The following is a 15,575-nucleotide window of genomic DNA, read 5'->3' as shown; positions in this document are numbered from 1 at the left end:
AGAGAGAGAGAGAGAGAGAGAGAGAGAGAGAGAGGGGAGCGGTAGAGATGCAAGAGATGCAAGCACTAGGGGGAGGGGTGGAAAAATGAGAGGAGGAGAGTGTGATTCTGTGTGTGTGTGTGTGTGTGTGTGTGTGTGTGTGTGTGTGTGTGTGTGTGTGTGTGTGTGTGTGTGGCGTGCGCGCGCGTGCGTATGGATGGATAGTAGCCTACCACCGGGCTGTGCCGTCACTGCTTGGGGAGCGCGCGCGCGTACACACACACACACACACACACACACTTACGCACACACCCTCACTCAGGAGGGGAGTGTGTGAGCCAGCCAGCCAGGCAGTCAGTGTGAGCGTGTAAGCCATGTTGGATGTGAATGAACGGGAGGAGAGATGCTGCTGCCGCGCCGCTCCTAACGCTCAGACCTCCGACTCCACGGACCACAGCGGGTAGATGCCAACTCTCCGGGCCGACGGAGAGACGGGGGAGCCTGGGGGAAGGTGTCGGGCGGTGCCGCCGGCCCAAGAACTGGCCACCTAGCCGGAACGAGGGAGAGAGAGAAGTGACGGGGAGAAGGGAAGACGCACTCGAGGGAGAAAGGGAGAATAGGCAGAGGTGGACGAGGGAGAAAGGAGGGAGAGACAGAGAAAGGAAGAGACTAAATGGCTGCACCGCTACCGGGCTTCACCCCGCTCCTGCTCTCGTCTCTGGCACTCCACCTGCTTCTCTTCGGCCCTTTGTTCGCCCTCACCCCGGGGACGGGGAACACAGGAGGGGCTTCCAACCGATGGACCCCGGGCCTCTGCGACCGAGACGCCGGTAAAGTGAGCCAGCAGCAACAGCAGCGGCAGCGAGAGGAAGCAGGGGAGTCGCCGAGTGGCAGCTGGAATGTACGCCCAAGCAGGTGGACCGTAGAGCGGATACAGCCTGAGGGATGCGTTGGAGTGCAGCGTGCAGGGGGGACGCCGGGACGATCTCACCGGGATGGGGCGAGGGGCTCGTGGAGGGAGAGAGCGATAGGAGTTGGGACGTTTTGGAGCAGTGGGACCGGCCCTCCGGCACCATCATCATCCCCTCCATCCCTCCACTCTGGGAGCAGGTCGAGTTCTGATGGCGTCGGCGCAGGAGAGGGAGTGGAGGGAGGGAGGATGAGGAGGAAGGGCGTTGTTTCTCCTCCCGATTCACCTGCTTTCACCTCGCCGGTTCAAAACGGCAAAAAACGGGCAGTACAAAGGACTAGAGTGTACGCGCAACGGTGGCCGGCGTCGAGGCCACACCTCGCCAAACGTGGCGCCGCCGGAGCCTTTGTGCACGCCTCTGGCCTGTGCAGGGCACCCGGAAGTGGAGAGATAAAAGAGGGAGAGGTGCTGCTGGAGAGGGCTCTTGAGGTGAGGAGGCTTTTTGCTATATTGTGCTCCCTCACACCTGGGCATCTCCGCTGGTCCAGCCCCGACAAACAAGCCCTCTCCCCGGCCAACAACCACTCACATGGCCCTTCGCCAACCGGTTGCTCTCGTTTCATTCATCCTCTTTCTGGATACAATTCAACACACAGCGAGGCTTTAAACTGCACCTTCACATTTCAGCCCCGTTTCACCGACCATTCGAACTGTGCCCAGGGATCAAAATTGAACCACATGTGTGGTTTTTCAACCCGTAATTCCCCCCACTCCGACCAAACGGATGAAATTCAGCCGCATCTAGTTTGCACCAACAACAAGGCTCGGGATGCTGATGGGTGCTCGGCCAGCATGGACAGGAGGGCTGGTAATTGTTCTCGTTTGGGAAGGCACAACGTTATCGATCTCAGCAGCAACAGAAAGAGGGGTGATGATAGCAGTTTGACTGGGTGCATTAGGGCGAGGGAGAGGAGGGGGAGCGGCGGGGGAGAGGAGGGGGAGAAGGAAGCGTGCACATGTAGCGCCCCGGCAGTAATTAACCTCGGTACCGGGGCTTACCCAGATCGTTGTGGACCCCCTGTCCGCGAGGCGAAAGCGACGTATTACCACGTCAGAGTCCCGAATAACATGCATGGCAGGAGAGAGGAGGATGGACGAGGAGGAGGGGTGAAGCACGGCAACAAACACATTAATATATCTAATTATCCGGATAATGATTTGGCTTTTCCGACTCTGACGCGCCTATGCACGGCTGATAATGAGCTTCCGCGTGGGAAATCAGCACCAGAAAGCAGAGGACAGAGCAGGCAAACCCGGGGAGAAGCCGGGGAGGTTCCCTCTGGTTGCTTTGGTTGTTTGGACAGAATAGAATTGGGGGAGGGATATTTAGCCGAGTTTATGGTCCCGGAGGGAGTCGTAGCTCAGAGGAATCTCCCCATTCAATTCCCCCCGAGCAGCATCACAGAGACGCCCGGCCAACATTTTCTATCCAGCAAAAGCGCATCAATTGCATGGAAATCTCCTGGCCCGCCGCTGAATACGCCCCCACCAACACAGACAGGCGTTTATCCAGAGAAGGGAAAGCTATTGAAACCGATGCGTCTATCCGCTGGAGAAGCAAACGCAACTTCAGAGACAGACTCTGCCGGTGACTCAGGCTTCCCCCCCGTTAAATCTCCCGGTGTGGTGTCAGACACGTCTCGCTCCGCAACAGCAATCGCATCACGTTCCGATGACATCACAGCAAAACACCTCTCGCCTGTCTCGGAAATTAACCTGACCACATGGCAGGGTTATGACTCCGCGCGTTCTCTCCACTTAACTTCCGCGGAGGACGCGCTGTCAGCACCACGGACAGCTCCCCGACACGCGCTGGTTCTGTTGAGAGACTCCAACAGCAACAGTAATAACAACAACGAAGAGGAGGGACGCAGGGAGGCGAATGGACCCGGGACAGAAAAGTCGCCGTGCCGCGGTCAGACAGAGCAGCAAGTCCCGCGGGAGGCCACGCTGCAAGAGATGGTCAAGGCAGCGTCCGACTGTTCGGCCACCGAGCAAGGGGACCGTGCACAAGCGCAATCACAAACCGGTACGCAGGAGCTCGAAGGTGTCAGACATTCAGATAGGCGGCAGATGGGAGCGCACGGAGGAAGGGAGAGGGATGCAGAGAGGGAGGGAGAGGGCTTGGAGGGGTCTGCTGGTGCTGGTGCTGTTGCCGCGGTTGGGGGAGGAAAATTACAGGTGGGGGAGGGCGAGAGAGAGGCGCGGCTGATGGTTGGGAGAGTACCAGGGGGAGAAGAGCACGAGGAGGAGGAGTGGGAGAGGGAATGGGGAGTAACAAAGGCAATCCAGACAGAGAGGAGAGACGCAGGAGGAGGAAAGGGTCAGGATAGGGGCAGTAGCAGCACCATCATCACACAGCCAGATAGGGAGAGAGGGATGAAAGAGAGCCGGGCGGATGAGAGCCACGAGGCAGGAGAAGGGGAAGAGGGGGAGGAGGAGAGGCACAGCCCGAGGGAGGAGAGGAGCCTGGAACGACTGATAATAGTAGGAGATGATGAAACCTCGCAGGGAGAAAGGGGGAGGAAGGTTTTGATGCCGTGGCCTCGCTTTCGACGCGCGGCCAACAGGCATCCCCATTTCTCCCAGTATAACTTCCAAGTTCAAGTAGCTGAGAACCAGCCCCCCAGCACCTCAGTCATCATCATGTCCGCCTCGGACCCGGATGCAGGCGATGCGGGCAGGGTGAGCTACAGCATGGCCCCGCTGATGAACAGTCGGTCCTCTGACTACTTCCACATCCACCCAGACACAGGCCTCATCACCACCACCCAGATTCTAGACCGAGAGCACATGGATTTGCATTACTTCCGGGTCACGGCCACCGATTATGGCTCCTCCCGCCTCTCTGGCACCACGATGGTGGCCATTACTGTTTCAGACCGGAATGATCATTCTCCTATATTTGAGCAGAGCGAGTACAGGGAGACGATCAGGGAGAACGTGGAGGAGGGGTATCCCATCCTACAGCTGAGAGCGACAGACCTAGACTCCCCATCCAATGCCAATATCCGTTACCGCTTTATCGGCGACTCGGCTCTAACGGCGCGAACGGCCTTTGAGATCGACCCGCGCTCCGGCCTCATCACAACACGTGGTGTGGTAGACCGCGAAAGCAACGAGCACTACACGCTACAGGTGGAGGCCAGCGACCAGGGGAAGGAACCGGGGCCGCGCTCTGCCACTGTCAAAGTGTTCATCACCGTCCTGGATGAGAACGACAATGTGCCGCAGTTCAGTGAGAAGCGATACGTGGTCGCAGTGAAGGAGGATGTGCGGCCTCACACCGAGATCCTCCGCGTGAGCGCCACGGACCGGGACAAGGACGGTAACGCCGCCGTCCACTATAATATCATCAGCGGTAACAGCCGAGGTCAGTTCTCCATCGACAGCGTGACTGGGGAGATCCACGTCGTGGCGCCGCTAGACTATGAGTCCGAACGGGAGTACACGCTCCGTGTTCGTGCACAGGACAATGGCCGCCCGCCTCTCTCCAACAACACCGGCATTGTCAGTGTGCAGGTGACGGATGTCAACGACAACCCTCCCATCTTTGTCTCCACACCGTTCCAAGCGTCTGTGCTCGAGAGCGCCCCCGTCGGTAGTTCCATCCTCCACATCCAGGCCATTGATACGGATTCTAGCGATAACGCCCGTCTGGAGTACAGGTTAACTGGCACCAGCTCCGACACGCCATTCGTCATCAATTCTGCGACCGGCTGGGTCACTGTGAGCTCCATTCTGGACAGAGAATCCGTGGAGCATTACTTCTTCGGCGTGGAGGCCCGGGATTACGGCATGCCGCCTCTTTCTGCTACAGCGAGTGTTACGATAACAGTGATGGATGTGAACGACAACCGCCCCGAGTTCCTCCAAAAGGAGTACTACTCTCGCCTGAACGAGGACGCGTCGGTCGGCACCAGCGTAGTGACTGTGACGGCCGTGGACCGTGACGTCAACAGTGCCGTGACCTATCAGATAACAGGAGGGAACACCAGAAACCGCTTTGCCATCAGCACAGCAGGAGGGGCTGGACTCCTCTCGTTAGCTCTGCCGTTGGACTACAAACAGGAGCGGCGTTACGTCCTCACAGTCACCGCCTCGGACCGCACACTCCACGACACCTGTCAGGTGCACATCAACATCACAGACGCCAACACCCATCGGCCCGTATTCCAGAGTGCACACTACTCCGTTAGTGTGAATGAGGACCGGCCGCCCGGAAGCACCGTAGTTGTGATCAGCGCCACGGACGATGACGTTGGCGAAAATGCACGAATCACGTACTTCCTCGAGGACAACATCCAACAATTCCGCATTGACACTGGCACGGGCGCCATAACACTCCAGGCGGAGCTCGACTATGAGGACCAGATGACGTACACGCTGGCTATAACAGCGAAAGACAACGGCATACCACAGAAAGCTGACACCACATATGTTGAGGTGAACGTCAACGATGTCAACGACAATGCCCCTCAGTTCCTCAGCCCCAGGTATCAGGGCACAGTGAGCGAAGACGCCCCTCCCTTCACCAGCGTCCTCCAGATCTCAGCCACCGACCGCGATGCGCACGCCAACGGTCGCGTTCAGTACACATTTCAAAACGGCGAAGACGGAGATGGAGACTTCACCATCGAGCCCACGTCTGGCATCGTCCGAACTGTACGCCGCTTAGACCGCGAGAGCGTACCTTTCTACGAGCTGACGGCCTACGCCGTAGATCGAGGCGTGCCCCCTCAGCGGACCCCCGTCCACATCCAGGTGACGGTCCTGGATGTGAACGACAACGCCCCTGTTTTCCCTGCTGATGACTTTGAGGTTCTAGTGAAGGAAAACAGCGCAGTGGGCTCCGTGGTGGCCCAGATCACAGCCACCGACCCGGATGAGGGCGCCAATGCTCAGATCATGTACCAAATCGTGGAGGGCAACATCCCTGAGATCTTCCAGATGGACATCTTCTCAGGGGAGCTCACTTCGCTCATTGATCTCGACTATGAGGCCCGCAATGAGTTTGTCATCGTGGTGCAGGCCACCTCGGCACCCCTAGTCAGCCGGGCCACTGTCCGAATCCGCTTGGTGGACCAGAACGACAACCAGCCCACCCTGCAGGACTTCCAAATCATATTCAACAACTTTGTGTCCAACCGGTCCAACAGTTTCCCCAGCGGGGTGATTGGGAGAGTACCCGCCCACGATCCCGATGTGTCCGACAGGCTCTACTACACCATCGACCAAGGGAACGAGCTTCACCTGCTGCTCCTGAATCACACCAGCGGAGAGATCCGACTGAGCCGAAAACTGGATAACAACAGGCCGCTGGTGGCTCCCATGCTGATCACCGTCACAGGTAAGAGACCGTGGAGGGGAAATGGGAGGGAGGGTGGAGTAGTCCGTTTAGATTCCCCCTGAAACGTGTTTAACATCCTGGGAAGATAAGGACTCAGACTCTACAGCTTTAAATGCGAGTGAGGAAGGTGTGTGATAAGACTTTTGGTTGAGCTCTGGGAATCGCTTCTACCTTTTTACTCTGTTTTTCTGGACTTGTGTGCATGAAGGAATTGGAAATCCACACATTCAGCTGGTTGTGTGTGCGAGTGGGAAGCTGACCTTGTGGGAGGAGAGAAAGTGCCTCATACATCTGCTGCATGTCCCCGAGTCCCTTACGGAGAAGGCCCGTTAGAAGAAATCTGGTGTGCATGTGTTTGTGCGAAACATATAGTGTCAGTGACAGAGCTGACAGAGCTGGATTTACCCGTGAGCATGGGAGGTAAACATTAAGGAGATTGATGGTAGCCGGCTTAGCAGAGCTTCAAAGTGGGGAAGAGGAGAGAAGTGTTCAAGGAAAGGATGACGAGAAGAAAAAAAGTGTGCTTGTGATGCTGAGTGTGGATTTTGTGTGGGAAAACGTGACAGCAGATATCGCGGAAGGGAGAAGACGTCTGTGGGAAGAGATACATATTTCAAGGCGCTCCTGTCAATGTGAGATAAGCGAGAATAATTATTAATATCATATCAAATTTTCATATAAGTCAGCGGGTTGCCAGTTTACGACACATGCAATTGCAGGCAACTGGTGTAGAGCAGCGATTCTATTTCGAGCTTGGCAATGACAGTTTCGCTGGTGTAAAAAAAAAAAAAAAACTGTGTCGGTATGAGCAGTACCACCCTGGCTGTTTGGTTGACTACGTGCAATCCACGTTGCAATTTTAAAATTAAAGATTTCGTAGGGAAACAAGGAAGCACACAAATCCGACCAGCAGAGTCGATTCCTGTCACTTGCTGTCAAACTGTATCAATACTTCCTTAATGTGATTTATTTCCCGTTGAAGGAGAGTGAGAGGTCCAGTGTGAAAGAAACACACTTTGACTTTCCTGAATAGCCAGTTAACTGACAAGCTTGTAGACCATCCATTATGTTGATCTTGTCATACTTCCATGTTATACAGTAAACCATTCTAACACACAAGCATATAATCTTATTTTGTGGTAATCCATTGGATGCATTTATTTGAGAAGTAAGTACATTTTATTCAAATTTGTATTTAGGTATATTTTGTTGTTTATTTGCCTGCATTTCTAGGCTTCGGCTCCAAGATAAAGGCTTCCTAAAAGCGTAACAGGCTTCTTTGCTGCCAGTGATCAAAGCCTTGAATAGTAAATAGAATAAGGAAAAGAATGGGGAGCCACATCTTTGCTTTGTTTGTATTCTGGCTTGGGAGTGTGTGTGACCTGCTACCCTATATTCTCAGCTTTTGTACCAGCCACACTGGTGACGATGCAGCCTTATACATATTCAGTTTGGTGCCATTTTGATGTCATTTGTGCGTAAAGTGAATGATGGAGTGAGCGGCTAAGTTTGTGACTGAATGAGTAAACAGCGTTTGAGTGAGTGAGACATTGATCAACGGGAGAAAACGAGTGAATAAAAGAGAACGTGAATAACAATATAAGGGAGTTTAAATATTACAAAGTGAGTTATTAAGTCCACAAGTGATCAAATGAGAGCTTAAACAAGTGAGTGAGTGAAACCATGAACTGTACATTGTCTCCATCTGCCTCTTCCAATGTGCATTCAGTTCCATTCAACCAGACGTGTAGATTTCTAGTTCTCTCGCTGTTTCTCTCTCACCGTGAAATTATTTTACTCTCTCTACCTCCTCCCCCCCCCCCCCTCCCCCCGCCACCTCCATCGCTCCAGGATTTGACAGTTATGAGAATATAATGAAACAACAGTCAGCTAGAGTCATGCTCCGAGCAAAGCTGTCACTTTCATTGTGTGCTGTGTGTTATCTGTGACTACCCGTCCCTCCTCTTACCATCACTTTCTTCCTCTCCTTTTATTCTACCCGTCCTCAAATGGATGGATGAACACTTCTCAGTCATTTTCATTCCTTGCATTCCTCTCACTTCCCTTTCATCATCCTTCTTTCCCCCCTTTTGCCCTTTCCGCCCCTCGAGTTCGTTCCTCATTTACGTCCTCCTTCCATCCAGCTCCTTTACCTTGTGTGGCCTATTATTTCTCTGCTCACCTGCTATTTCTCTACATTTTCTCTCTCTTTCTTTGCCTTCGTCTGTATTCAGTAATCCGTCCTCCTGTCCTACGAATCTTTCTCTTTCGCTCAGCACTTCCCTTTAATCCTCACATAACTCACACGGGCTGCGTCTCTTCCGTGATGTATTCTTTTCAACTCTACTCCTCCTTCCTCCTCTCCTCTTTCTTCCCTCCTTATTTCCTTCTTGCGGGTGTCTATATGGCTGCTTGAGTGCCTGAATGTGGTGTGTGTGTGTGTGTGTGTATTTATTGTACGGGCTTGTGGATGATTTGTGTTTGCACTTAGTAGTCCTGTGCACACATGTGTTTCTGTGTGTGTGTGTGTGTGTGTGTGTGTGTGTGTGTGTGTGTGTGTGTACTCTCAGGTGGCTCAAAGCATTGCACTTGAGAGTGTATTCATGCCTTCTCCATGAATATTATCTATACATGCCAGAGAGTGTTGGGACTATTTTGCTTCATGTCTGGTTTTTCTAACTTCCTCAGTCTTTCACACTTTCTCTTCTCTCTTTCTCTTCCATTTCCCTTCCTCTCTCTCTCTCTCCTACTCTCTATCTCTTAGCTCCACACTATTGATTCTCAGGATAATTCCCATATTTATGGTGCATAAAGATTAAACACTGCATCTGTGCTTGTGAGGCCAGCAGTTTAAACACACACACACAGACATTTACACTTACACACATGAAACTAGCTTTGGGGTCAGTTGAGTGAGGCAAATAATGAAAAAAAAAAAAAAAGCTAATTTCAGCTTGGCACCCCGAACGGCATCAGCTCAAGGTGCCCTTGAGCAAAGCAACCCCCAACCGCTCCTGCGGCCAGCAGCAGAGACTGCGGTGGTACTGGCATACCCCCAGTTGTAAAATGTGTGGAGCAGTTTGAATGAGGAACAGGGCTTTGCTGGAAAGGAAAACATGAGCCGAATCAGACTTCCCTTGGTAGATGAAGGTCGAAACAAAGACTCTGTTTGCCAACTTTGACTTAGCAAGTCTTTGACTGTGTTCAATATCACATACTAACATAATGCGTTCATGGGAGATTTTGAGGCTACTTCAGCGTTGTCAGTCAGTCTGTTGTAAAACCAGGATAACAGGCGTGTTCGAGATAAACCAGACCTGCCAGATTCGATCACCGGCGATCGCCGCAGCACGATGCGTGCTGTTGAGATTTGCCCACTTGATCCCGACTTGCTCTGACCTCATGCACACAAGGGCGACAATAACCTCCCGACATCCAGGCGGCCAAAGCTTTTGTAGCCAGGGGCCACAGCTGGCCTATACTGACCGCTAGACCCAGGGCATGATGGGAAAAACCTGGCTGTCGCCTGATCAAAGAGCTGAATTTCCAGGCGAGGCACAGTTCACCTGGAACGATGTATGTTGACACGTGACGGCAGGAAAAGTACAGGTGTAGATAATAATAATAATAATGAACGATGGCTGAATCACAATAAGCTGCTAAATCTCAGTCATGTCAGGTTTCACCCATCCACCAAATATGATTTAATCTCTTTGGATCTCTCTCTCTAGTTATGCTTGCATAGAGCATCAACGTGCTGCTGCCAGAAGCCTTTCTCTCATTGGTCGCTGATATGGCACACCTGTGTATCAGAGTGTCGGATTATAATTTGGTTAATGTTTCAGTTAAATATGCATACATTACATTTTTAAGCCCGTATGGGAGAAAAATAACTCCATGATGAGCTAAAAAACTGCACCACAAACATCTGCTCACACATCCAGTGGATACGGAGCGACATTAGCATTCTGTTGGGGTCGTGTTTGTGTACACTTGAGGGATGTAGGTCAAATTCTGTCCTTTCACCTCTGGTTTGGTCCCCACTAACTCCCCAAGAACAATATCTGGTAAATGTTCCGGGCTGTTTGTTTCTGGCCAGGTAGTGTTACAGTGGGTTTATCAGAGCTACTGTGTTGTTGAAATAAGCTGTCTGCTGCTGCTGGAGACAAAGTTGATGAGAGTGACGAGACTGAAGCAAACAGTCAATGCTGCATTGAAATAAAACAATATACTCAAAGAGACTAAGAATAGCTTCCGTAGAGAGTTGGTGACAATGTTATGTTCTTGTTTGTCAGTAAGAATATTGCTTAATGGAGCCATAAAGAATCAAGGTCAAATCTAATGTACTATTTATAACACAGCAAATACGTAATACATACGTACAATTCCTTCTTGTTGTAAATGTGTCACATCCCGGCACTTTATCAGTGAACAGACATTCTACAGTTAATACAGGTGAGCCAAACACAAAACTCAACATTAACCAGCCATTTCCTCCACAGTGATTTGAGTTTGATGCCTTCTGTGTGTGCTATGGATTCTGGGAGTTTAGATGGTGTTGAGAATGAAGATGCATCACCAATACATTCGCTAATTGCTGTAATTGTTGAGGCAACTGTACGCTAACCTAAGTCCGGTCAGTGCACCATGAATACACTTACGGTACATATAGGTCATTGCATGAAAACGCTGCCGATGCATTATGGGTGAGCGCGCTGGTGCTGTGTGTATGTGTAAGGCAGCTAATGCATTTACATGTGGGTCAGACGAGAAAGGTCAACACCCAAGAGCATAACGGTCTGAATTATTCTAGTTTTAGATTTTTTTTCTTTTACCCGGTAGTACAAGCACGGGGGGGAAATGAGCAGAGATCAGTGTGTGTTTTATGGCCATAGTTGATGTCTTTATATATCTGTTTCTATCTATCTATTGCCTTTCTATTAGAGCATGTATGTTTTTGTATACAGTGAAGAAAGCGACAGAAGCAAGAAAAGAGAACCGAACACAGACATTTATGTCATGTTGTGATGAAAACATGCTTCGCCTGCACCCCCAGGAAGCGCCACAGGCTTAGTTTCACGACCAAAGCAGAGTGTTTTTTTTTCGTATAATAGCCTTTGAAAAGCGGCGTGTGTTTACCACTAGTCCCCCTATTTGTTCTGTATTGATTTCAGCTGTCAGAGGTTGGAGAACCTGTTACAGCTTTGGAGAGAGCGAGGACTTCAGCAGTGATAATAACGCAAATGAATTCATACATTTTACAGGCCGGTACACAACGCTCAGCACTCCACAAGCTACATATTGTTTATTCTAATGAACACAACTCCCGAAATAGCGTGACATTCATTTTCTTTCATGGTGTTTTATATTTATACTGATTCTACAGCTACTTATGCAGCCGACAATTTATATAATTTCCAAAACTGACAATCCGACATTGTGCCTGGAGGTGAGAAAAGTAAGCAGGGTTTGAACTTTCATCCTCTTTTTTCATTCTTCCATGGAGCGAGGCGTTTTGTAACAGCTATAAACAGTTGGCAATTTGAGGGGGGATGTTAGCTCAGTGACTAAAATGCTTGGCCCTTGTTAACCTGCTGCCCCCCCTCTCCGTGCCCTAGCACAGAGAGAGTGATGGGTGAATATCTGCCGGCCTCATTGATCCTTTATCTAACTGTACCAGTTGGAATCTATGGCCCCGATTATGCCTCACTTTGCCGTGTATCGATAAATCCATGTCGCTGTCTGTGGTGCTGAACTAGCAGACAGATTTGTAATTGCGACTTTTTCTTTTAGTCTCGCCCTTGTTACAGTTCTGTCTTTGATCTGCATCGCTCTCTAAACTCTATAGCTTGCCTTCCGACACGGTTGGACCGCCCGTTCTACAAATGAGTTCTTTTCTGGCATAACCCAACTTTTACTACTTCCTCTAGAAAATGATTTAACGCTACGCTGGTGTGTGTTGCTGCACCGTGCATGTCGACGTTAAGCTCTTCACAGAGGAAAAGGAGAATCTGTTTTAAAGAAACTACTTGAAACGGGCTCAAACCCACAGCATCATGAGCACGGTGACCTGCAAACACAGTAAATACTGGCCAACCGCAATGTAAAGAAATGTTTACCAGCCCTTTAGAGTCCATTAGAGGTGCGTTGTACATCTTCGGCCTGTCAGTCGGGACGTATCTACGTCTATCTCTTGAGCCGAGCGGAGGAGGCTGCGGAGATCAACTCAGTTTGATGCAATGTTTTGAGTTGTGTTACCAGACCCAGTGTCTGTTGAAAGCTTTCTGAGTCGTGACATTAATGTGATGTTCTGCAGAGGTTTTTAGCTCACTGAAGACCAGAGATGTTAGATGGAGGATGGGTTGGGGGTAGGGGGGAGGGGTCCATGCCTGTATAACACCGTCACAGTGTTAAGTGCAACTCAAAGCCTTTGTTAAAAGGAAAGTGGTCTGTCCCCTCAGCTTAAGTAAATGGCTTCTGTTAATGGATAAGACAATTATCATTGTATTTCTCTTTGAGACTTATAGAGAGGAATCAGAGTGGCGTACCGAGAAGGTGTCTGGTTCCTTTCATTTATCCAGGATTTGTTAGATTTGCACTCAGGTGTGCTAAATGTCACGTTACTTTGCGCTCACACAGCTGTGCACATCCCAATGTGAGAGCCCGTACAAGTACCCCGTACAAGTACGGTACGTTTGATACGGCTCTCCTCGAGGATAACAATGTGGTTTGAGTGGCAGGACTGCTGCTGGGAAATAGTGATAAATTAGGCAGCATTATGCACAGGGGGATGCCGTGACGGTGAAAATTCAACCGTGGCGTGCTGCCATGAGTGAATATTTTTTGACGGAAGTTTGAGTTGAGAGCATAAATGTGTGTTCCCTGCTGAGAGATATGAAGTTGGTCCGGGAAGCCAATACTCCTGAAATCTGCTTCTCACACCGTTTTTTTTTCGGGTGTGGGGACAAGAAACACGTGTCTACTTAAAACCTTTAAATTAGGCTTGAGTTTCAGTCATTTTTGAGGCTCTTGAACCTCAAAATATTTGTTATTTTTTAACAAGTGGTCTAGGCTTCTTCAGAAAAGTCAAAAAACGTTTCTACTTTTCTCCAGGAAGCACAACAAGTTCTTCCTACTGCTCTTATACCCAAAAAGAGAAAGTCATCAAATGTGTCTACATCACTTAGTTGTGTTACACAGGCCGAATCTGCCCTGTTCAGCCTGTGTGATGCATTCAAGTCAGGGGAAATTGTTCAACCTCTTGGCAGCTGGAAGTGTCCTATTGTGCAATAAGACATGAACTTTATCTGAAAGCAAATCTTATTTAAGCATACTACAGTAACAATTGATGTTTTCAGTCATCCGCGAGATAAAAGCTGAATGGCAAATAGAAATATAATTATTCATGAGTAGCATTTTAATGATTTGCTTGTGTTGGTCTGAGGCTAAACGAAAATGGGTTCAGCCCAAATCAGCCACCAGGGAGGAGCGAACGGCACAATGTAGGGTAAATGCGGAGAGATCATCAACAGCCTTGAACTTATATTTGTTGTTTCATCAATAAATCATTACCACATTAGCTTGACAACATTAACATGATTAGTGTGAACAAACGAGATCAGCCTGCTGGAGTCTGTTGGATTGTTTTCTTTAAGGCTGCATTGTAACACTAGAAAGCAAGAGTGCACAGTTCAAGTCGCACTTAAGTTGTGACTGTTAGCTTTGGTCTAATTTGGGTTTCTAATTATCTTCGGGCCTAATTGGATCGGGTCTGTCGTCCGTTTGTTTTGGATCGGGTCCACCATTTCCCGTAACGTGGAATCAATAGTCTCTGGAGATTTCTACGATGACAACGTGCCTTCACATGCTCTCCAATGCCTCCGATCTCTGACTCAGTATGTGGTCATAGATGGGAAGCTGTTCTGACGCAGCAGCCATTAGTTAGTGATGAGAGTATCTGTTTTTAGTTGGAACAGCTGTCTACATCTAAAGGATTGATCATGTCCACATAATATTAAATTACCCCGATGTTAACTGGCCAGGGACATTTTCCATTCTCGTTTTGCAGGCTTTAGTTTTCTATTGGCCTTACTGTGCAGAGTTGGGTGTGGCTGAGGGAATCGGATGCTTGTGTTGCTGTCATCGTCTTGTTTTTCAATCGCAGGGAACAAAGATTAATTTCTCACGTTCTGTTCAAGCTTTTCCACTCAGGGTTTCCACAACGTTCATCTCTCTAAGGTGTGAACATGAATACTTTATTTCAAACATTATTCAGCAGTGTGCGTTCTCTCTAGACGTGTATCGGCGTCACAGGAGTCCGTGCTGGGCAGACCATTACTGCTGCACTATTACGCCGCCCCACAGGACCAATTGTTTGGAAAATTTAAATTTGGGATCTTTTCAGGCGTCCTTGCAGTGATAGGAGCGATAGAAAGCTGCTGCAGACATACCCTGCCTCCAGTGTAAATGATTTACAAGAGTGTTCAGCTCAAAATGTTATGCTCCAAAATCCTCCAGAGATAGGCTGGAGCCCTGTTTATAGCGCCTTGCGTTGAAAAATAAGTAAAAGTGTGGCTTTGCTTTTTTACCCACGTGAACGTATAATGTGTTTGTGGTTGTAAATCTGAGAGAAAAGATTTAATCAGCACCACAAAGAAGACAAATGCAAGATGGAGGACGATGAAACAGATGTCTGCATGTCAGAGAGGTCAGAGTGTGGATTTGTGTTATTTATCTGCACAATAGACACGAGGGTGTGTATGATTGTGATATGGGCAGAAAGTGGGAGTCTTTGCATGAGAGAGGGCTTTTTGTGGCGCAAGTTAAGTGTATCTGGTTTAACGTAAAGGATTAGTGCTTCCATTATAAAAGGGTGGTTTAAACCATTATCTTGCTCCGGCTGTGGCTTGTGTGTGTGCGTGTGTGTGTGTGTGTGTGTGTGTGGCTTTTTTTACTCTGTTCTAGTGTAATGAGTGCCCAGACCTCAGGGGCAAAAAGGCTTTAAAAGAGAAACTGAGCTGTCAAGCCAGCCGCCAGGATGTGTGTGTGTGTGTGTGTGTGTGTGTGTGTGTGTGTGTGTGTGTGTGTGTGTGTGTGTGTGTGTGTGTGCGTGCTTTATAATGATGCATACACAACATTGTTAACGCGGTTATTCTACAGGCATTAATGGATGGCCTCCTTCCCTCTACATTTACCCATTTAATCACGTATTTGTATGAAGTGCCATTTTGGCTGTTCACTCTCTCCGCCGGAGCAGAGGTCTTTGTTTTCAGGTGA

General features: G+C 49.5%; 1 protein-coding gene across 1 annotated transcript in view; it reads left to right on the top strand.

The window, feature by feature from the left end:
• The first annotated feature begins 329 nt into the window (after positions 1–329).
• Positions 330–15,575, top strand: part of celsr3 (cadherin, EGF LAG seven-pass G-type receptor 3) — a 90,989-nt gene continuing 75,743 nt past the window's right edge. The window contains exon 1 of the mRNA XM_084014738.1: positions 330–6,299. Within this exon, the coding sequence (XP_083870864.1) occupies positions 653–6,299 (5,647 nt within the window). The 5' untranslated portion in view covers positions 330–652. The remainder of the gene's footprint in view (positions 6,300–15,575) is intronic.

Source organism: Eutrigla gurnardus, assembly GCF_963514095.1.
Source record: "Eutrigla gurnardus genome assembly, chromosome: 8".
NCBI classification, from domain to species: Eukaryota; Metazoa; Chordata; class Actinopteri; order Perciformes; family Triglidae; genus Eutrigla; species Eutrigla gurnardus.
Note: the sequence above shows the minus strand (reverse complement) of the source record. Positions and strands in the feature narration are given on the sequence as shown.